The following is a 22898-nucleotide window of genomic DNA, read 5'->3' as shown; positions in this document are numbered from 1 at the left end:
ATTTAAAAAGCCCCTCACATAACAAACATCTGACATTTTTGTAGATACTACTATCTGTCAGCTATGTTTTTCACCTTTAACATCTCTAGTCCAAGAAGAACAGAAATTCGCAAAGGTCAAGTGCCAAATTGAAGTTCCTATCACTTTACAAGGAGCAAAACCAACATTAGCATCCAGATAGCTTGCCCTCCCACACTGCTGTCCTGATCACCCCCTCTCACAGCCTAAGGTTTGGAAAAACCTGACTCAGAAGTTATCTCAGATAGAATCTCTTTTATGTATTCCCTTCCCAGACTTTTCAGTGTGAAGCAATCTCACAAAGCTGATTGTTTTGCTGCCTGCCTCCAAGTTCCTGCCCTGCTGGCCCCAAGCAAGGGCAATGCTGCCCCAGGACTTTATCACAGGGAGGGAGGCGCCAGCAATAGCACTTCAGAGACGCTGTGGTTACCACTGCTGCACCATAGAAGTTTCTCACCAGAGGTGATTATCTAAACTACACTACTTTCCCCTCTTTGCTTTGGGGTTAATTTGTTCCTTAATGAATTTCCCTTCTGCCAAGTGTTTATTTGGAAACTGCTCTAGTGAAAGACAAGAAGTTGCCATCATGATCATTATTCATAGGGCATTAACTCACAGGGCAACAGAATGGCCCACGACTGTGTACCGAACATCTGCACTGCAGTTCCATGTCTGTGACGGAGGTCACAAGTGAAAGGCATGGAAGAGAGACAGCCCTAAGATATCAGCAAGTTTGTCTTACAGTAGTTACAGATTGAGCAAATCAATTAAGTCCTGATGCTTTTCATTAAACCAAAGATATGATTTTGCTTTTAAGATGCAGTTATCTTTCCGAATTCCATTTAACTGTGCCTTTGTAATGGATCAGCAAGAACAAGGTTCAGTATTTCAATATAGGAATATCCAACTCCTAGCATATTATGTATTGAAGAGATTTATTTGAAAGGCAGAGTTAGAGAGAGAGAGAGAGAGAGAGAGAGAGACAGAGAGAGAGAGAGAGAAGGAGAGAAGGAGAGACAGAGATCTTCCATCCACTGGTTCACTCCCCAAATGGTTGCCAACAACCAGGCTAGGCCAGGCTGCAACCAGGAGCCAGAAGTTTCTTCCAGGTCTGCCACATGGGTGCAGGGGCCCTGTTTTCCCAAGCACATTAGCAGGGAGTTGGGTCGGAAGTAGAGCAGTTGGGACTTGAACCAGCGCTCAAATGAGATACTGGTGCTACAGGCCATGGCCTTAATCTGCTGCCCCGCAGTGCTGGCTTCTCTTGGCAGATTATAATAATGAAAGTCCACTGATTTAATGTAGTAGACATGTTTCAACTGGTCTGTGAAAAAATACAGTTAAAACCTCACAGAGTACTTTTCCAATTAGTAAACCTTTAGGATATAAGAATAGTGTTCCAAAGACACCTACAGTTAAACCTAACTTTGATATTCCAGGCAGTGTATCAGTGGGACTTTGAGCACTAAAACTGTGGTGTTGCTTTTTTTGACTTCACCACCTGGAATATTGTGGAAATCCCTCTGTTGGTAGTATTGAAGCCTTGGTTCTTGCCAGCCCTTCCACGTTCCAACAGAGGAGACAGCAACATGGGGGAGAACACAGCCGGAACAATCCTTTAAACACCAGACCCTACACGTGCACCAGCTTTTCCTGCCAGGTGGTCAGAATGGCAGAGCATCCTCAGAGATTTGCCATCACTTAACGGGACTTAACTTTCAGGGTTGGCATTCCAGGGATTACTTGGTTTGTCCCAGGCACTGTGCCTCTAATTTGGGTAGATGCCATCAGGTTCATAACAGGACCTCATGGAACACAAACCCAAGAAGTAAGCTCTCCCAATGTGGAAAACATACATGGTTGAACACATGATCTATGATTTTTTTTAATATTATTATTTTAAAAAGTCACTTTTCATTGAAATAAAAAATGCATCATGGATATAAAACCTGTGTTTACAAAGTAGGTTTAAGGAATTCCAATTATGCAAGACTTAAAGAAATACAACCATAAAAGCAGGTTGGTGCCATCCAGAGTATTTCAAATATTATTAATGTCTGTTTAACAGATTCTCAACTCTTATTTCTACACTTGAGAAGTCTCTGTGATCTCCTCTGAGGTGCTTCCAGGGATTTAAGAGTTCTTCACCTTTCCTAGAGTCGCCAACAACTACTGTTATTTATGATCTGCTTCCTTCTGACTCAAGCAATGACTGGATTAACTTCCAGTCCAGGTTCTTGCCTCCCACAGAGGTAGAAACACTAAGCAGGAACTAGTATTAGGTGCAAATCAGACAGAATTTATTTGGTACTGAGGGAATAAACACACATTCACACGCAAGTGTGGGCCACCTCACACAGAAAAACACCCAACATGAGTGGGCCAGAGTAGCCCATAAATGGGGGGAGGGGAGGAGAGGGAGAGGGAGGTATGGGTGGGGAGGAGACTCTGAAAACAGTGCCTCTCAGTGGGAGCAGAAAAGCCTGAGTAGGCGAGGTTGGTCTTAGAGATTGGTCTATCTGCAGCACAGAGAGAAAGCAAGTGTAATACCTATGACAGGGGTCTGTGGCAAAATGTATACTCTCTCCGACCTTCAACCTGTTTTTATAAGGAAGGGAATATACAACGGGGCTGGGATTGGGTCTGCACATGCGCCCTGGTCTCGGATGCAGCAGATGCACCGTGGGAAAATGGTGTATAAAGCAGGTGGTTAAAGAGCATTGCAGGGATACAAGAACTCCCGCTCACTAAACCTTACCTACCTACCTAGTCACATCATATAACTTCCAAGAAGGAGTCTGGGTGACCTGTAAGACATAAACAGAACAATTTCAAACTTCAATAATTAAGTAATCACTACCAACTAAATAAAACAGGTTTTCTTAAGAGGAGTTCTTTATTTATTCGAAAGCAGGGTTATAGAAAGCAAGATAGGGAGAGAGAGAGAGAGAGAGAGAGAGAGAGAGAGAGAGAGAGATCCTCCATCCTCTGCTTCATTCTCCAAATGGCCGCAATGGCAGGGGCTGGGCCAGGCTGAAGCCAGGAGACTGGAGCTCCCTCTGGGACTCCCACGTGGGTAGCAGAGGTCCAAACACTTGGGACATCTTCCTCTGCTTCCCCAGGCACATTAGCAGGGAGTTGAACTGGAAGTAGAACAGGAAGGACAAAAACCAGCACCCCAGCACCCATATAGGGTGCTGGCACTGCAGGCAGTAGGTTAACCCACTGGCCCACAATTCAGGCACCTAAATAAAATAGTTTTAAGTAGGCTCAAATTTTTCTTTAAACTTCCACTTTTGATATTCCATTATTAACCTGTTCAATGTCAGTGGATTACATATTCTCTGGTCTTTATGAACTCATGGCCTAAGTCAGAATTCCATACATGTGATTATTCTTTGCTGTCTCTCCTTTCCAACTGATAGTATCCATTGTGATCTCTTTAAAATGTAATTTTGGCCATGTCATTCTCTTAATTAAAAATGTTAATTGTTTTTCTGAAAGATTGAAGTCAAAATACTTATAATTGCATATAAAATACTTAGCAGTCCAGTGACAACCCTTCTCTCCCTCTCCTGACTTACCTTCCGCTGCTCCCTGTGAGGTCGTGGGGATCCTGATGCTACTGGACTTTCTGATAACACTGAAGCAAGTGGGCACTTCCCACCTCTGAAGTTGTGTTCCCTCTTCCACCCAGAAACTTCTTTTCCCCATTCTCTGCCCTTCAAACACCCATTTACTCTTTGAAATCAAGCCGAGATGTTACCACATAAATTCACAAGCAAGGAATCGCTACTATTCCCTTTTCACAGATGAAGATAGCGAAGTTCAAGGGTTAGAACAACCTGCCCAAAGCCACACAGCTAGTGAGAGAAAGGGCTGGTATTCCAACGCGGGCCTGCCCAAGTCAAACCCTGTGCACTGAACCACTTCACTGTTTGCTTCTTTTGTGCCTGACAGCTCTGCTGAAATTACCAGGGGTTATAAAGAAACCATGAATAACACATTTCTGTTTGCTACAAATAATATGGTAGATGTTCCTCTGCCATAAATCATTACAGAACCTCTGGAGTAAATATGATCATTTAAAGAAACAGGAGCCAACAGCCCTAAACTCCACTGAGCATAACCAACAGCTTTTGCCTTTGGTAGTTGATACATCTATATTTGTCATATTACCATTATATAAGGGACTGCAGGGGCCACCAAAAAATATAGATTAGTTCAACTGTGGCTCTGCTAAATCATCAACAGACATTGTCAAAATGAATATCTAAGGCACCAAAGCATGTGCTTCTAAGCAGATATTTTGGCATCAGTTCACCCTGGGAGCCTTGCTTTTTAAGCATTACTGACAAACACAAACAAGCTGTGGACCAGACACAACATAGACCTCTGATCCCATAGTTAGTGACTGCAACCCAATCCATTTCAGTCCAGTGACTTCTCTTGAAAATGAATTCTCGGGGAAAGGAGCTACAGAGATACAAACTGATTCATAAACTACTGAGGTGCAAACTGACTCAGTCAGCAAAATATCTTTGTTTGCCTTGAATGTACCTCCAAAGTCTGGGTGGAGACAAAGTATTCCTGAGACAGTATTCCTGTTCGTAAGAGAGCAAGACAGATACTTGTTGCATGAGGAGTGGCATTTGTCACGGTGAAAAACCTGACATGTCTTATAATGCCAGTCTCCTGAAATAATGTCATTCAAGAAATCCTTTTGTGGCCTGTGTATCATTTCAGCTTCAATATAAGCTCTGAGAATGTCTAAATGGATAACCTTACTATTCATAAATCCCTTCATTGCAAATGAATAAAATGAAAGTACCTATGACAAACTGGTTGCAAACCACAGGTATTGAGTACAATGACCTCAAGAGGGATGTAGGATGGAAATCAAAGAGACTTTGAGCCAATTTTTAAGATTTCCTCCATCATTGCAGAGTCCTTTGTTTGCAATATCCATGCAAAACTATCAGGACTGCCATGCTGTTGAACGGGAATGGCAATACGGATCTCGGAACCAACTGCTGTTTGGGCCCAAGGAATGTAAGGGTTGGTGTCTTTTGCATACTATCCTGAGTCAGCTGGCATTTGTTGTGTTTCCTTATGCAATTTCCTAAGTCAAGATTAATTCCTGGCCTTCAAATATGGGCTGAAGTCAACTATGTTCATGCAAAAATTTCCCACACATGCTGCAGGTAGTGTGGCAAAAAAAACAAAGTGACTCTAATCCTTTCTGCAAAAACAATAGGATTGGCACTCTTGATGTGCAGGTAACTCATGTGATGTGAACCGCTTGAATTCTTCAGGGATTTTTCTCAACAACATACCCTCTCCAGTTCCAGAGTAAAACAAAAGGCAATCCTAAATTTTTTTTACAGCCAATACTTTAACTTGGCTCACCTCAGTAGGAAGGTCTCAACATCACAACTTCCAGAGCTTGTTTTATATAATAACCTAGGCTATGAGACAGCAGATGGTTCAAAGTGCTATGCAGCAATCAGTGTTTCTCTTCTAGACTCATATATAAGCATTTAATTAAAAGCGATAAACAAAACATTCAGCACTGCATGTGTGACAAATCAATTAAAGCTGAAGTCGTGTTCTTAGAAAACAGCCTCAAAGAGAGATGTGAATGGCACAGAAAAGAAAGGCAAACCCATGAAGGTTATTATCAAGTCTCCAGAATCCCATGACAATAGCATTTTTCAGATGCATATAAGTTGAGTTCAGCAAATAAAATTTTTCTTGGAAGTAAGTATTTAATGTCTCAGTGCCATCTTGAATTTTTAGAGGAAGACTCAGTCCACCTAAAAACCGGTTGTTGTTGTCACCTATAATGGATCAACACAGACTCAGAAGCCAATCACCCTGAAAGTTCCATAAAGAATCTTCATGATGGAAAATCATCTTGGTGGGAAACTCATTTCTACTAAATTTTAAACACACATAGTTCTTTTGCCTTCATTGAAAAAAAATACCAACATTGTGTTGCCAAAGTAGGCACAAAGCTCATGTTTGAGATGGGTTTATTGTATATATCCTGAGTGACAAGAATGACAACAGGACTGGCATGGGACTCGCAGATGACTCTGAAATTTTCTGGTTGATATTCTCTTTTTTCACAACATGAAAAGAAGAGCAGGCTGCCTGAGGTCAACCCTGAGTCCATATTCTCTTGCTCTTAGGATCAGAGCATCATGAAATATAGCATGGCACCTGGAATCCTAGAAAAGCAGCTATGAGTTGCTAGAAAAAACTCAGAAGTAAATCTCCCAAGTAAATTGGACTTTAACTCAAAACTCCCAGAAATTAATAAGTAGAGTTGGGGCCGGTGCTGTGGCACAGTGGGTTAACACCCTGACCTGAAGCACCGGCATCCCATATGGGCACCAGTTCGAGACCTGGCTGCTCCACTTCCAATCCAGCTCTCTGCTATGGCCTGGGATAGCAGTAGAAGATGGCCCAAGTCCTTGGGCCCCTGCACCCACGTGGGAGACCCAGAAGAAGCTCCTGGCTCCTGGCTTCAGATTGACACAGCTCTGACCATTGCGGCCAATTGGGGAGTGAACCAGTGGATGGAAAACCTCTCTCTCTCTCTCTGCCTCTCTCTCTCTCTCTCTCTCTCTCTCTCTCTCCCTCTCCCTCTCCCTCTCCCTCTCCCTCTCTTCTCTCTGTGTAACTTTGACTTTCAAATAAGTAAATAAATCTTTAAAAAAAAATAAGTAGGGTTTAGATGCCAACTGTGAATCATCTACAATTGCTCCATAGTTGGTTACCTTCTATGAAAAAGAGAAGTTTAACATATTCCCAGAACAAGAATAATAAGTGAGTAACTTATGTGAGCTCTGAGTGTCTGGCTGTGTGTGTCCCTGGTACATGATGCCTCTGTCTCCCACAAAACCTTAGCTCTCCAGCAGACTTCAGAAGAAGTTCATGGGGTGACGTCCACCTAACTTACATGCCTGTTTGAATCCTACTTCATGCAGATGTGGTTTGAGGACTAAGACTTCAGGGATAGGGCCCTTAGTTTGTCTTCCTTAGAAGAAAAAGGCAATTTCTAACCTTGAGAAATGGATCTGATCGCCAGATCCAGGTGACACAATACTGACCTCCTTCTGCACACTCCTGTTTTGTACTATTTGGAAAAACTTTGCTGAAGATTTTTAAAAGTCTGCAGGACCCCGCCTCATGTGTCATCTTATTTTGAACATGATTAGTTAAAGGCCACATTGCATAACCAATTGTTTATCAAGAGCGTTTGGGAGTAGGCTTACATCATCTTCTGGTGGTTGGTTTTTTCTATTTCCCACTCACAGAAGCCTGTCCTTATAATTAGAAAATATCATAGGGTAGAGCAGCAAACTATCAATTCATTCACCATTTTATTTATCTAACAAACATTATGGGGCACCCTTCTGCTCTGCAAGGCATGGAGGACTCACAGATTAACAGTGGAGGATTCGATAATAATCTAGAAATCACTGCATACTTTGATCAGTGCCATGAGAAGAATACACAAAGAAATCAAGAGGCTCAGAGACAGCAAAAACTCAAAGTAAAGTGAGGCTTCATGGACAGTTCCCCCGGGGAAAGGACCCTTGAATGCAACAATGGAGCGAAGAAGTAGCAGGTTCATTCTAGGTGGAAGGAACATGTGGCAAGGTATCCAGATTTGGGAACAAGATAAAATCACAGAAGCTCTATACAGTTGTGTTCATCTGAAGGGGAAAATGGTGGCAGATCCTCAACACTGGCTTGTTGGCCAATGACTGCCGCTGAAGCCCATCCTATCCTACACCAGCTTACAGCTTCAAAAGATGGGAGGAAAAGACAAAAACATGCACTGTAGGCCACTGCATCTACCGGAAAACAATACTACCTGGCCAAGCCTGGGTTCCGAAGCTTTTCTTCCTGAGTCAAAAAATCAAAATATTTGTGACTTTAAAGGTGGCATGAAAAATATTGCAATACCTGGCCTGGGATAAATTCAGGAAAATGGACACCTCAACGTATCCTAACGCTGACTATAGAACAGCAGTGCACACTGCCCTGGAAAGGGCTTGGGCTAAACACCATTTACCTGCACGCAGCCTCTTGGGCCCTAGGAAAAAACAGGCTCTGCTAAAGGTCACTGCATTTCTCCCATAAATCACAAAGCCCTGCTTGATCATAGATAGGGCTGGAAGCTTTCATGCTCTCAGTGGAAATTTCCCTGTAGACTCTTAGATGATCATTGTTATCTCTGCAGACGGCCTGTCAGTAAACGAATGTTTACGAAGCCACCACAAAGGATAAACTGACAAATGAAAAAGTATGTTTTGATAACAAAGAATGATTGCTCATGGCCCTCAAATAAAGGATTTTATGGTTTCTGAAATCCAAAGAGACAAACACATTATAACTTGAAATATATCATTGCAAAATCACAGTGGGAAGAGTCTGTCATGAGCTTAGAAGGATTGAGCAAATATGGGAAGAGTGGCTGTAGCAGTTGGTCCCAGAATTCCTAGCATCCTATCTCTACCACCTAAAGGCTCTGCAGTAAGATACTAAGGCTCTTTTTGCCTCAGTTTCTCAAACAGTATCTACCTCATAAGATTGTTGGGAGGATTAAAGAGGGGTATACGCATATGTCCTCAACAATTAGAACAGTGGCTGTCATAAAAATAGTACAACTGTTAAAAATATTAGGGATCGGCCGGTGCCGCGGCTCACCAGGCTAATCCTCCGCCTTGCGGCGCCGGCACACCGGGTTCTAGTCCCGGTCGGGGCACCGATCCTGTCCCGCTTGCCCCTCTTCCAGGCCAGCTCTCTGCTGTGGCCAGGGAGTGCAGTGGAGGATGGCCCAAGTGCTTGGGCCCTGCACCCCATGGGAGACCAGGATAAGCACCTGGCTCCTGCCATCGGAACAGCGCGGTGCGCTGGCCGCAGCGCGCCTACCGCGGCGGCCATTGGAGGGTGAACCAACGGCAAAAGGAAGACCTTTCTCTCTGTCTCTCTCTCTCACTGTCCACTCTGCCTGTAAAAAATAAATAAAAAAAAATATATTAGGGATCTTTTAAGACTTCCCAGAAAGGACAGCCTAAGAACAGGGCCTAAGAGATGGGAGGGCGGAAATAGCCCTTCTGAGGAACTCTGAACTGGGACCAAAACAGAACAAGCCACTCACGAACCCCTCTTTGCCTTTAGCCATCCTGGGATTTCTGGCGTGTGCTGATCTCCAACATTCAACTTGGCATTTGGAACTTCATTTTTCCTAGTTTTCTTCTTATCTTTTCACTTGTGTAATTTTGACTTAAATCCAGAAACTGACATCTCTTCTTATGCAATATCATCTGTTTCCAGAGAGGAAGCCTGGACTCTGAGGAAATCAAGAGACTGGACTCTTCATATTTTTTTCAATGGCACTGGCACAAAATATATCCTTCCTTGACTACTATATATAGACTTTGTTCTAAGTTTCTCTCTTTTAATATTTTTATCCTTGTTATTCAACTCCTACCACTTTCCTAAATGCCCACTGGAGTCCTGGTCCTCCAGATCACAAATCCAAAACTGACTCGGTTGGCATTGAAAAGACATCTTCCTGAAGCAGTGCACCCTTGAAGAGCCCACGCTGACTCCTAGTGACTGCCTGCCTCATTTTAGGGTGTTTGCATGCTCCCCACTAGAAAATTCTGTTCTATAAAATCACTGAAAGACAGCATATTTATATGTATTCTTGATTCATATTTCCTGAATTTGCCTCTCCTTCTCCCACTTTACCTCTGACAGTCCTACCAATATTGATTTCCCAAAGAGTATTAATACTGATTCCACAATGTAATACATAATTTCTCCCAGGACTCATTAGTGGAGGCAGACTTAATTCAGTTTGGTGTTCTCTGATACTTTGGTGTGTGGTAACTTTTTCATGTTATTTTTAACATCATTTCCATGTGGGATACATCCTTAATGGAAATATAAGAAAGAAATCAAGAAGAACCAAGCAATGTATTTCTTTTACTCACACGGAACCAATTTCTCCATTCATTGGTCCTATCTCTTCCAACTACATCATAGTCTTCTGAAACATACATTCAAAACAACAGAAATCGCTGTGTTCCATTTTCACAGTATGTCTTCAGGGTCCCTCATCCTCACTTGTTCATGCCCGTCTTCCATGTTTTGTAGGGAAATGCTCCCCACTACACACACACCCTGCAGCATCCATCTCTCATCACCAGTTATTTTGATACTCAAATACAGCACAGAAACCCAATGGATTCTTTGGAGCTCTTATCTTTTCTGCCTTGTGAGACTATTCTGTATCATATGAATGGTTTCTTAAGTCCTTCTGCCTCTCTCAAGCTATACGCCTTTATGAAGTGTATTTCTATGTGAAACATCTCTCTACCTGTAAAACTGTTTTCCAAAGCACAAGTAACCACATCTTGTTTTGCCTTCCTCCATTCCTACTAGCAATAACAACATTAGGTAACTTTCTTCCAAAAGTTCACATTACTTTGCCACCCTAAAACAACTCTTCCCATCACTCAAAACAATGTCGCATGGAGTAGTCTGCTTTGTTTCTTCATGCTTTCTCAGAGAAATCATATGGCCAGTAAAGGAAGTCAGGAACATTCCAATTCTCACCTTCAAAACTAATTAGACAGGGAACTCAACCGTTAACTACCTAGATATCCTCCAACCCTTTAATTTTGTTAAAAATGAAGATCCTCCTAATAGCAACTAAGCAATCTATGTATGTATATATATATACATGTTCCTGTTCCATACTCCCAGTCTTCATACATGTATGCCCTTCTGTGCTTCAGAACCTCAAGTTCATAATCACACCATACAGCCACCCAGGTTCATAGGCACACATTATTCCTACCTCTGCTTTAAGTCTCAGGTTCATAGTCATACAGTGGGTAAGAGGAGGCTATAAAGGGATGACCACGGTACCTGGAGTCAGAACACCTGGCTTTACACCCTCATTCTGTCCCTATATTTTAACCATACAACTATGAACAAGCAGAACTCAGTTTTTGAATCTCTAAAAATAAAATAATAACATCTACCATAAAAGGCTGGTTTTGACTATAAATATGTATGTATTTTTATATCCAGTACCTTGTTAACTTGTTTTACAACAGAACAAACACATTTTTAAAACATAGAAATCAACCTATGAAAGCTATTCTTCCCTAGAAGTCAAGTTGGAACAGGCAAAGAAGAGATTAAAAATCTACTGCCTTCTGTGCTTTTGAATTTTTAAATTATTTACTTGCTTGAGAAGCAGAGAGAGGAAAAGACAGAGATGGAGTGCTCCCATCCATTGGCTCTCTCTCCAAAGGCCTACAACAGCCACGGTAAAAACCAGGAGCCAGGAATGCAATTCAAGTCTTCCCCCACAGGTGGCAGGAACCCAATTACTTGAGACATCACTTCTGCCTCCCAGGGTCTGCACTGGCAGGAAAGAAGATAGTCAAGAGCTGGAGCCAGGAATAGAATAGAGGTCCTCCACTGCGGGATGTGGGCATAGCAACCATGACTCTAAACACTCTCTCTGGTATTTATTTTGTAATTATGCATTTTACCTAATGGTCTAAGGTAACTAACTTTGAAAGGAACAATTTACTTTTATGAAAGTACTTCAACACTCTAGTATTCATTTGTATTAAATGTGTTTCTAACTATGAACATTATAATGCTAAAGTATAATACTGCCATGTGCTATTCCATATAGGTGATACAACAGGGATTATTTTTATATTTCAACTCACAAATGTGCCTCCTCTTCCTGGAGTTGTTTGTAGTCTCCTCATCATACACACAAACACAGATATGTATAGGACAGTCATTAAAACGATGGCCACAATTGCTGTTTTCTTGGCGCTCATCATTTTCCCAAACAAACCACAGCTCATGGCGTTCCTTCCTGGTTCAGAAAACTCTGTCTACGTGACCATTATTCTGTGTCTCATCCATTCTCTTATACAATTTGCCTCGATTGTAAATTGTCCTCAGACTTCCTAGAGAGGTAGACACAAAGCTACATGATCCCACCAGTCAAAAGACAAGCACTTCTTTTCCAGAGTAGCTTTGCATTACCCCTACCACCTGGGGAGGAAAATTTCAGCAGTTTAGGCTCCTTTCACTGTGGTCTCAGTTGCCAGGAAACAATGTCCTGGATATTTCTTAGGTCTTTTCGTTCTCTGTCTCCTTGAGGGGCACAGGTCCGGATAAGTTTAAGTTACAGATGAGAAAATTATTGTATCAAGAAGAGATGGCCTCTCCCATACTGCCCCAGAAACTCCAAAATCAACCCAGCCCATGCACACAAAGGTTGTTATCACCAAGCCTGCCATGGTGGTACAGAAATCCAACGTAAGTCAGGTCTTTGTTGCAGAAGTAATGACAGTACTGGCTTGGAGCCAGCAACCTTCCAACAGGCTGAGTGAGTAAGCACTATGCCTATGCTCAAGTGAGTAAGTGTGGGGCACTTTGTCCAGAGACTCCTGGTCCTGAGAAGAGAAGAAGTAAAACAACGTACCACCCTTCATCTACCCATTCACCTCCATTCCCAGTAGTCACTACCACCCTTGGAAAACAAATGCAAGACAGATTTGGGATTCTAAATGTGCATGATATTACATGTTAAACCCTGGGTATTCTAGCTGTTCTATTTGGGTTCAATATTTGAAAAGATAGTGAAAATATTTTTGATAGCTCTGGACAATATCGAGTGTTGGTTTTAATAGGAGGCTGGCTTTGCAAGAATACGCTGTGTAGCCATGTACCAACCTCGCTGTTGGTTTCCTTTGCCAGACGAAATGATGATTAATCAGGACTCAGATGTCAGTTGTTTTACATTGCTTGTGCTCTTTGCTAATGGCTGCCTACTTCAAGCTGTGCTTCCTACACGTCAGATAGGAACACAAAACCACAATTTCCAGAAGGCAAATTTCAAAGTATTCATTCCAATGTACTAGAGTGTATTGGGATATTCAATGTTGTTCTGATTAAAGTGCAGTTAGTATATTATAGGATTTAAGTAAAGTCAGTATAGAGATGGAAGTTTTCAGAACATGTGAGATAGCCAAGGAAAATAAAAAGCAAAGGATTAAAAACACATATAATCTGTTTAGATGCTTGTAAATATATATTTCTGCAAATACTCAATGCATAAATTCTCCTTGATAAACTAGTGTCATTTTCCTTTTCTACTCTAAAATAAATACAATGAAATATTGATGGTAGATGAACTATTAAAATTTAAAATTTTGATTCAGAATAAGCTTTAAGTATTTTGTAATTCATGGTTCATTCTTAGCAAGGTTTTCACTACTTCATATTTATTTTTAATAAAAATATCATCAGAAGAGCATATTTGCATGCTTTCTTTTTTACATAGCCTAGGGAGAAGCAAGTTTTAAGACAAAAAGAAATTGTTGGTCAAGCTTTTCAGGAGTTTAGGAAAGTATCTGTCTAAAATTTGGGATACACCAAATAGAATTTTAGCAGAACTGATTTTTTTCTTAACCTAGATAATAAATGTCTACTTTGGACTGTCCATGTGGCACACAGTTCCCAAATTAAACTCTTTCAGAGGCTGCCGCTTTTAGCAAAAGAGGGGGAAGTGAGAATGAGACAACACCCGGGCTCTTTCTATACAACTGCAGCCAAGTTGCCTAAAAACTGAGTTTGGCCAATTCTCTGTAGTTCATTGTTAGTGCTATGGCAGGACCCAGGAGCTTGGCCACAGGGAAGGCACTTGAGTGGGACTCATCCATGCCTAGGGTCTAGCACAGCCAAGTGGTGGGTGTCCTTTTCTGTCTCGGCTGTGCACTCCTCAAAGCACACGTTACCTGCTTTGGACCTGCTCCTAACATTCAAAAAATACTTCCAGGAAAGCCTCTGGCGCTCATGTAAACCAGCATCAAAACGGGAGCACGCGCTTGTGCTAGGAATTCAGGCCCAACCTGGGGTGCCCACGTCCCATAAGGGAGTGCCTGAGTTCGAGTCCCGGCTCTGGACTCCATCCCAGCTTCCTGCTAATCCAGGCCCTGGGAGGCAGCAGGTCACAGGTCAAGTGCTTGGGACTCTGCCCACGAGGGAGACCTGGATTGAGTTCCTGGCTTGTTTTGGGCATTTGGCGAGTGGGCCACTGTACGGCAGCTAGCTTACGCTCTCTCTTCCATTATGTCTCTGCCTCTCAATTAAGTAAAATAATTATTTAAAAAAAAAGGCACTACCAAAACAGCGCCACCCCCCAGCCCTGAGGTGAGCGGGAGCTGGGGGGAGGCACCTGCCACAGCGCTCCTCACCCGGGTCCCTAACACGCGTGCGCTTGCCCTCTCTCCCCGCAGGTGGCCAACCTGCTGCGCCTCTTCCAGATCCCCCAGATCAGCTACGCCTCCACCAGCGCCAAGCTCAGCGACAAGTCGCGCTACGATTACTTCGCCCGGACGGTGCCCCCCGACTTCTACCAGGCCAAGGCCATGGCCGAGATCCTGCGCTTCTTCAACTGGACCTACGTGTCCACCGTGGCCTCGGAGGGCGACTACGGCGAGACGGGCATCGAGGCGTTCGAGCAGGAGGCGCGCGTGCGCAACATCTGCATCGCCACGGCCGAGAAGGTGGGGCGCTCCAACATCCGCAAGTCCTACGACAGCGTGGTGCGCGAGCTGCTGCTCAAGCCGAGCGCGCGCGTCGTGGTGCTCTTCATGCGCAGCGACGACTCGCGCGAGCTCATCGCCGCCGCCAGCCGCGCCAACGCCTCCTTCACCTGGGTGGCCAGCGACGGCTGGGGCGCGCAGGAGAGCATCGTCAAGGGCAGTGAGCACGTGGCCGACGGCGCCATCACGCTGGAGCTGGCCTCGCAGCCCGTGCGCCAGTTCGACCGCTACTTCCAGAGCCTCACGCCCTACAACAACCACCGCAACCCCTGGTTCCGGGACTTCTGGGAGCAGAAGTTCCAGTGCAGCCTGCAGAGCAAGCGCAGCCACAGGCGCACCTGCGACAAGCACCTGGCCATCGACAGCAGCAACTACGAGCAGGAGTCCAAGATCATGTTCGTGGTGAACGCGGTGTACGCCATGGCCCACGCGCTGCACAAGATGCAGCGCACGCTGTGTCCCAACACCACCAAGCTGTGCGACGCCATGAAGATCCTGGACGGCAAGAAGCTGTACAAGGATTACCTCCTGAAAATCAACTTCACAGGTAAGGCCCGGGCTTCTGTGCGTGGGTGGTGTGACAGGTGGACCCAAGGGGGGTCAAACTGTGGAGCAGAATTCCCCAGATGCACTAGGAGGGCTCCCTGATGTTCTTGCTCTTTTTTTGCTTTGTTTTGTTTTCAAATCACCATAGCTTTTGCACTACAGGACAAGGAAAGGGCCCCCCAGGCTGAGCTAATGGCTCCACCGTGGTGGCTGCTAGGTGGGGAGCATGCCACATTCGCTCTTCTTCCTGTTGTCAGCCACACAGTAGGATATAAATGATGTGGGCATTTAATCTTCTTCAGCGGGAACTGGCCCTTCTGCAAGAAGCGTGAACTTCCGGGCCTTTCTTGTGGGTTATTCAAGCAAAAGCATCTCATAACTTTCACAGTGAGTGAAAGAAAAAGAGGGTTTTTGTTTTTTTGGTTTTTTTCTGAGCCTAATTAGAGGCCAAAACGGAAACAATAATCTACACCATGGCGACCTCCAGGCCCTGGAGCTTATGTCTTCTACTATATAAAACACTTCGCTGCAGTTTTAAGAACTGTGGGTTTTCTCCAATTATGTTATAAAATGAAACTGTTTTTCTGTGAGCCTGAGTATAAGCAAATTGGAGACGGATTTGATCAGTGGAGAACATGCACAGGTGTATTCAAAGTGGTTATTGCTGCCTCTTCATTTGTTTTTAACTGTGGTCTAATAATCTGTCTAAATACAGTACTTCATTTTAATGCATCTCTAGCATACACACACAGTATCTTCAGGTTTGCATTGTCTACTAGGTACATGTGATATCAGTTCATTAAGGTCCTGGTTCTGGAGAGTCTGGATTAATCCTCCAAGATAAAGTGGTAAGTAGCACTGTTGGGCGTGTAAGATTTAGATTCTGAGAATGTGACAATACAAATTATTTCATTTGTGTAAACTGCTGGTCATGCCCCATGCCACCGGGACCTCAGTCTAGTCTGAGTCTGTTTCAAGTTGTCATGGAAGGCCTGAAAGTTTGTGAGCCTACGTGGCAGTTCTCACCTCCTCTTACAGGTGGTCCCACGGGCACCACTTGTTCAACAAAATCACCAGCGGTACTGAGATAGGGTCCCATGGCCATTGGCTCCTGTTCCAGAATTCTCACCCCCTGAAAATAAGCATAGAAATAACCAGCATGCATTTTCGTGTATCGTTTTTTTTTTTTCTTCTTTGTCTCTAGAGAGGACCAAAGGTAGTAGAAATCAACTATGTTCCCTCCTATTTATCTGATGGGTACCACCTCTTCCATTAGAATGATGACTAAAAATGGTAAAGATTAAGTGCTTTTTCTGCTCATATTCCTAAAGGTGCGTTTCATGTTAAAAAAAAAAAAAAAATGAAAAGAGCAGTTTCTTAGCATTCCTCTCAGAATCCCAGATCAGTTCCCTACTGACATCTCCAGAAAATAAGAATGGACTCTAGAGTCCATTAAAAAAGGCTATCTCGATCCTGTCCCGGTTGCCCCTCTTCCAGGCCAGCTCTCTGCTGTGGCTAGGGAGTGCAGTGGAGGATGGCCCAAGTCCTTGGGTCCTGTACCCCATGGGAGACCAGGAAAAGCACCTGGCTCCTGCCATCGGAACAGCGCGGTGCGCCGGCCGCAGCGCGCTACCGCGGCGGCCATTGGAGGGTGATCCAACGGCAAAGGGAAGACCTTTCTCTCTGTCTCTCTCTCTCACTGTCCACTCTGCCTGTCAAAAAAAAAAAAAAAAAAAAAAAAAAAAAAGGCTATCTTTACTCTAAAAATAAATGAACTCTCAGGCATCCATAAATAGCATCTATAGTGCAATTAATTCTGCAAGATGAATAAGACACTTGAGCATGTACCCTCCCCTCCCCTGTCAGACCACCCTTGGAGTTATCATTTATCTTTATTCACCACATGCATTAATTAACTTTGTTATTCTGATTCATTCCTCACTCCTTAGCATGCAGATATCCAAACACATCCACTCATCAACAGCCAAAACAGTTCCAGAGAGCCCCTATGAGGTGTTTATACAACCAAAACCTTTGCCCATGTCTGACTGCTTGAGTTTTAAAAGGCAAAGAAAAGTGAGGAAATAATGCTGCGATCCAGATAAATAAACAAAAACCTCTTCTTTGTGTCTGTCCTTTGCAATTCCTGGCTTCAATTCGACAGCTCAGTTTTGCCTACACAGCCCTGACTACAGAGTGCAATTTTAGCTTTCTCAATTTGTCAGGTATTACCAGTTCTGCATTTCTGAAATGAGCAGGATGGCAAAAAGCAGGTTTAAGCTACGGAAAAGAGAGGGTATTTAGACCAGCCACAAGGTGCATATGCTTAGTAATGAGGATTGGACAAGAAAATGCATTATTATAAGAGGATACTAAGAAGCAAATTAGCTAGTACATCAAAAATGAAACTAAGAACAAATTATAAGAATTTAAAACTTGGCTAAGAGGAACACACACAGAATAGGACAGAATATAGATTATGGGATGCTGGTTTGGATTTATAGTAACCTGTATGTGACTGGACTACATTTATGTCTGTGTTTTAACTTGGAAATAGAGCAAAGATTATGAGTATGCATTCCATGTTACTGCCTTAAGACTGAAAAGTATTAAGGATTTTCTTCCTAGTTAGCTATTGCAAGCAGGTCTGTTTAATTTTTTTCTGAAATAGTATCTGTTTTTCGAACTTGAATATTCAGGCAATGGACTAGACACAAGGTCTACACTTCGCAAACACTAAACAATCTGCTTAGTTGGGTTGAAAAATTTCTCTTCCAGCCAGCTGCTTATATCAAACGGATTTACTCCAAGATTATTCTCAAAAGGGAAAGTGGTAGCCAATTCCCTAATACCTCTAGTCCTTACAGGATGAAAGAGGGAGGCCTTCTGAGAATTTAAATTGTGTCCATTAAAAAAAATTTCCCTGGTGTTTTGTGCATTCCTACCAGCTAGTTCCAGCATTAGCCAACACGAGTCTTGTTTGAAGCTAACCCAGTTTGAATACTCATTTTGTACGATTTTTCAGAACTGTGCCTTGTGAAAATTATTTCTAAGCGGTGAGCTCTTCTGGCGTTGGGTTTACCCACACTCATCTCACTAGATTCATCTGCCACTGAACACCCCCCATACACCCTTCCTCCCACTGAGACTGCTTGTGGCTTCCCAAACAGATCTTTACTTCTGCCTTTGTACCCCCTGAGCATGCTGGTTCCTCACCTGAACACCCTCGCCCACCCCCAGCTACCTTGTCTTGCAACATCACTTATTCCTGTGTCAATTCAAGGCTCCCCTTACTTGATACTTGCTTTAGAAGCATTCCTTGGACTTCCAAAACTCAGTGTCCCTGCTCTTCTCTTTTCCTATCATTCTGGCATGTTTCTTCCCCTCATACTTTACACCCAGTCTAGCAACATATCCTACCGGCTCTCCCTCTGAAACAGATCCAGAATCTGACCCCTTCTCAGCTCAGCCTGCTCCCAGCCACCAACATCTCTTGCCTGTTTCTTTAAGAGCCTCCTGACTGGGCACTCTTGCCCACCTAGCCAGCGTGCCCTCGCCATGACAATCAGCATTTCCTTTCAGGATGCAAGGCAGGGAAAATCCATCCTCTTCTGAAAACCCACTGAGGAGCTCCCTACTTCACTCAAATTCAGAGTCAAAATCCTTTGCCCAAATCCCCCACCTCCAGCCCGTCCTCAGGGATCTGTCTTCCCCTTTCCCCGCCTTGTTCCTTACTTTATTCCAGCCCCTCCCATTTCCAGGTGTGACCTTTCAGTACCAGATCTCTGCATGAAATGCTCCCCCTGCCTTTCCCAGGGGCTCCTCAGTCCCCTTACTTTCTTCAAGCCTCTATTTAAATGTCATCCTCTTACTGAGACCCCCTCTGGCCATCCTTAAACTTGTAGTGTATTTCTACCCAACCCCTCTCATGCTACCCACTCCCCCAGTTTTCCTATACTTTTGTGGTCACGTGACTTTTTCCATCATCGGCCACATGTGCTACCTGGAGTGCACTAAATTGGAAAGAAAAAAAAGAAAGAAAAGGAAGGGCCTTCACTTACTGAACACACTACCAGAGGTGCCCAAGACACAGCTGGTGTTGGGCAGGCATTGTATCAGGAATAACACTCATAACTTACTCCTGTGTTGTTCTCACAGGCGAGCTAAAATGTTTGAGAATCAAGAAACCGAGACCATGACAAAAAAGGAATGATCCAAGATCACATGAAATGAACAGGTGACACAGCCAAGTATCAAAGTAATGATTTAGTCACTCATTCTTCAGACAGTTTAAGCATAATGCCAGGACCCAAGAGTAAACAAGACAGCTAGAGTCTGCTTCATAAAGGGGACACTAGCATCCCATCACCCCAACATAGTCTGAGAAGCAGGACCATGGGAAACTAAAAACTAGATTACTACAGTGCTGCCTAAGGTTTTTCTTTGTGTTTTTGTTTTTTGTTTGGTTGGTTGGTTGGTTTTTTTTTTTTTTTTTTTTTTTTTTTTGACAGGTAGAGTTAGACAGTGAGAGAGAGAGAGGGAGAGAGGGAGAGAGAAAGGTCTTCCTTTTCCATTGGTTCACCCCCCAAATGGCCACTACGGCTGGCGCGCTGTGCCAATCCAAAGCCAGGAGCCAGGTGCTTCCTCCTGGTCTCCCATGCGGGTGCAGGGCCCAAGGACTTGGGCCATCCTCCACTGCCTTCCCGGACCACAGCAGAGAGCTGGACTGGAAGAGGAGCAACCGGGACTAGAACCCGGGGTGCCAGCGCCACAGGCAGAGGATTAGCCAAGTGAGCCACAGCACCGGCCCTCTATTGTGGTTTTGGCTGGGGACTAGAAAAAAATTATTATGCATCACGTTTCTAGAAAAGCTCTAAACTCCGTGAACAAATCTTAGTGCAGGACTTCCAAATGAAGAGGACGAGTCCTTATTACTGCTAGACAGGTGGTCCCCACAGCGGCAGCCAGGTGGCACAATGATGACAGGTTTTGTTTTTAATTTGTTTGCTTGGTTGGCTGCATGCTTTGCTTTTCTTTGCTTCTTCACTCATCTCTCGGTACCCGTAAGGAGACAGACAGCTAAGATCAGAGTCCAAGTACCTGGTGGAAACGGTCCAGCCTGATTCTGGAGCTCAAAAACGGGCACTGCAGCCTCACTGCCCCACTCAGCTGTGCATCCCAGTCTTCCAGAAGGAACAAGACCTGCTCCGGGCTGGGACGGTCACCACAGAGCCCAGGCCAGGAAGGGCAGATTTTCTGGGACACTGCACCCGAGGAATACGCGTCAGCTGGCCCCGACCCAGCCAGGCTCTCCTCTCAAAAAGTACGGGGCCATCCAAGGCACAACAAGGAAGCCAAAATGGTAATGGCCACATCTTCAGATGAATGGGCTTTGAAGTCCCTGAAAGAGCCAACTGCTCTTGATCTCGCTTCCTACCCCTGGAACATTTGTAGTTCCCACAAAAGCACAGAAACTTGTTCCAGCACCCTCTGATCAAAAGCATTTCCAGAACGTAAAGATAAATATCCTGTACTTCTTTCTTCCCCTTTCTCTCTGGTCAGCTTCCTGGGGCCACAAGAATAAGGTTTAAGCCCCCAAAGGGCACCACTGATGCGGCTGCTTATTTGTTTATGCACCAGGCATCTGTGCTTCGTGCCTCAGGACTTGAGAAATGATTCCCATCTGAAGGTCACACAGTGGAAACCTGATTTTCCACTTTGGCCTCTGCTCTCTGCTGCTGACGCCGTGGGTTTTTTGGTTTGTTTTTAAGATTTATTTATTTTTTTGAAAGAGTTACACACATACACACACACAGAGAGAGAGAGAGAGACAAAGAGAGAGAGAGGTCCTCCATCTGCTGGTTCACTCCCTAGATGGCCACAACAGCCAGAGCTACCGTGATCCAAAGCTAGGAGCTTCCTCCAGGTCTCAAATGTGGGTGCAGGGGCCCAAGGACTGAGCCATCCCCTACTGCTTTCCCAGGCCACAGCAGAGAGTCGGATTAGAAGTGGAGCATCTGGGATTTGAACCGGCACCCATATGGGATGCTGGCACTGCAGACAGCGGTTTTACCTGCTACACCACAGCACTGGCCCTGTCAATGTAGTTTGTATTGTCTCATGATTCTGAAACTATCACGATTCATTCAAAGAACCCTGCTGTCAACAAAGCAGGAAGAAGACATCATCCCCAATGACATGTGAAAGAAACATTCTACCACCTTGCTCAATGAAAAAAACAAAAAACAAAAAAACCACACCATTTGCCCTGTTTTCAGACTTTTTAGATACTATGGTATGTTTCTAGGAAGCTCACTGGCAAAAATGCCTGGATTTTGGAGAAAACATTTTGAGCATCTTTTAGAGTGTAACTAACATAGTCTTTAAATATCACTTTGCCCTGTGCTCCTGACACTTCACACCTTGCGTTTTCCCACAACAACCTGGTCCAAAGCTTTCTAACATCTGGAAGCACGGTTGCCCTCAAATAGCAAACACGTGGTTTTCCCACTTCCATTTACCTTTAGACTGCTACTCATCCTCAGCAGGACCCTGGAAGCCAGTGGAGAGAAAGGAAGTATTTTCAGTGAGTTTGGGAAAACATCCCGGACCTGGGTATAATCACATACTGCCATAGAGGAGCCTCCTTCAGAGAACTTCTGATCTAAAAAATCAGAGTGTCATGCAGTGGGGCAGGAGAGTAGAGAAAGCCTTTCTAAAGCTGAGTGTAGAACGCCTTCTGGGAAGCCGGTGAGCCCCACCATGAATGCCTGAGTGGTGAACGTGCTTCCAGATGTTAGAAAGCTTTGGACCAGGTTGTTGTGGGAAAACGCAAGGTGTGAAGTATCAGGAGCACAGGGCAAAGTGGTATTTAAAGACTATGTAAGTTACACTCTAACTGCTGCAGAGGGCGGAGGGTGCACCCTGAGGATACCACTGAGCGCACCGGCCGGAGAGCTTGGTGACTGGTCGCCCGCCTCACCTGCCTCCTCTTGCTTGAAACTTTCAGCAGGTGTCACTGCATGAGACATCAGCAGCAAAGGCTACATGGTCATTCTTCATGTTTCTTTCCCTGACCCTGTCACTGTGCCTGCGGCAAGGAAGCCACTTCATTTGTGTCTGGTTTATTCCAGAACTATGATAGTGATAGGTCTCATTCTCCTACCTAAAATAAATGAGAATTTGTTAAGGTGGCAAAGTTTCTAGAAGTTAAGTAACAACACTGCAGAATAGTCACAGATTGATTTATTAAAAATCTCACCATTTTTATGGTACAGAGCAGACCATATCTTAAATTTGCAACATAACCTCCACTACAAACTATGTCCATAGAACACTAAGCCATTGAGCCAAATGTGACTGGACAATCTAAGATTGGCTGTTAGCATTAACCTGCTGCTTGTCCATTCATTTATTCTCCCTAGCAGAGCAGCAGTAAGAGAATGAAAAATTTCCAAATGTAGTTTAAAAAATCCTAAAATTGATCAACTCGATGTACTACTTTAACCAATCAGCCATTTGGAAAAGATGAGTTTCTATTCTAGTGGTAGAATGACTTCATCGAATGTAGTGGAGAATAGATTGAGAACAAATCTATTCTCAATCCAAGGCTCCCATATGGGTGGCAGGGACCACACTACTGGAGACATCACTACTGCC

General features: G+C 44.1%; 1 protein-coding gene across 2 annotated transcripts in view; it reads left to right on the top strand.

Moving 5' to 3' along the window:
- GRM3 (glutamate metabotropic receptor 3) overlaps positions 1-22898 on the top strand; it is a 91724-nt gene that overhangs the window by 6796 nt on the left and 62030 nt on the right. For both annotated transcript variants that reach the window (XM_062179108.1, XM_062179107.1), the window contains exon 2: positions 14385-15240. In XM_062179108.1, the coding sequence (XP_062035092.1) occupies positions 14385-15240 (856 nt within the window). The remainder of the gene's footprint in view (positions 1-14384; positions 15241-22898) is intronic.

Source organism: Lepus europaeus, chromosome 20 (assembly GCF_033115175.1).
Source record: "Lepus europaeus isolate LE1 chromosome 20, mLepTim1.pri, whole genome shotgun sequence".
Classification (NCBI taxonomy): Eukaryota; Metazoa; Chordata; class Mammalia; order Lagomorpha; family Leporidae; genus Lepus; species Lepus europaeus.
The sequence above is the reverse complement of the archived record's forward strand: the minus strand, read 5'-3'. Positions and strand labels throughout refer to the sequence as shown.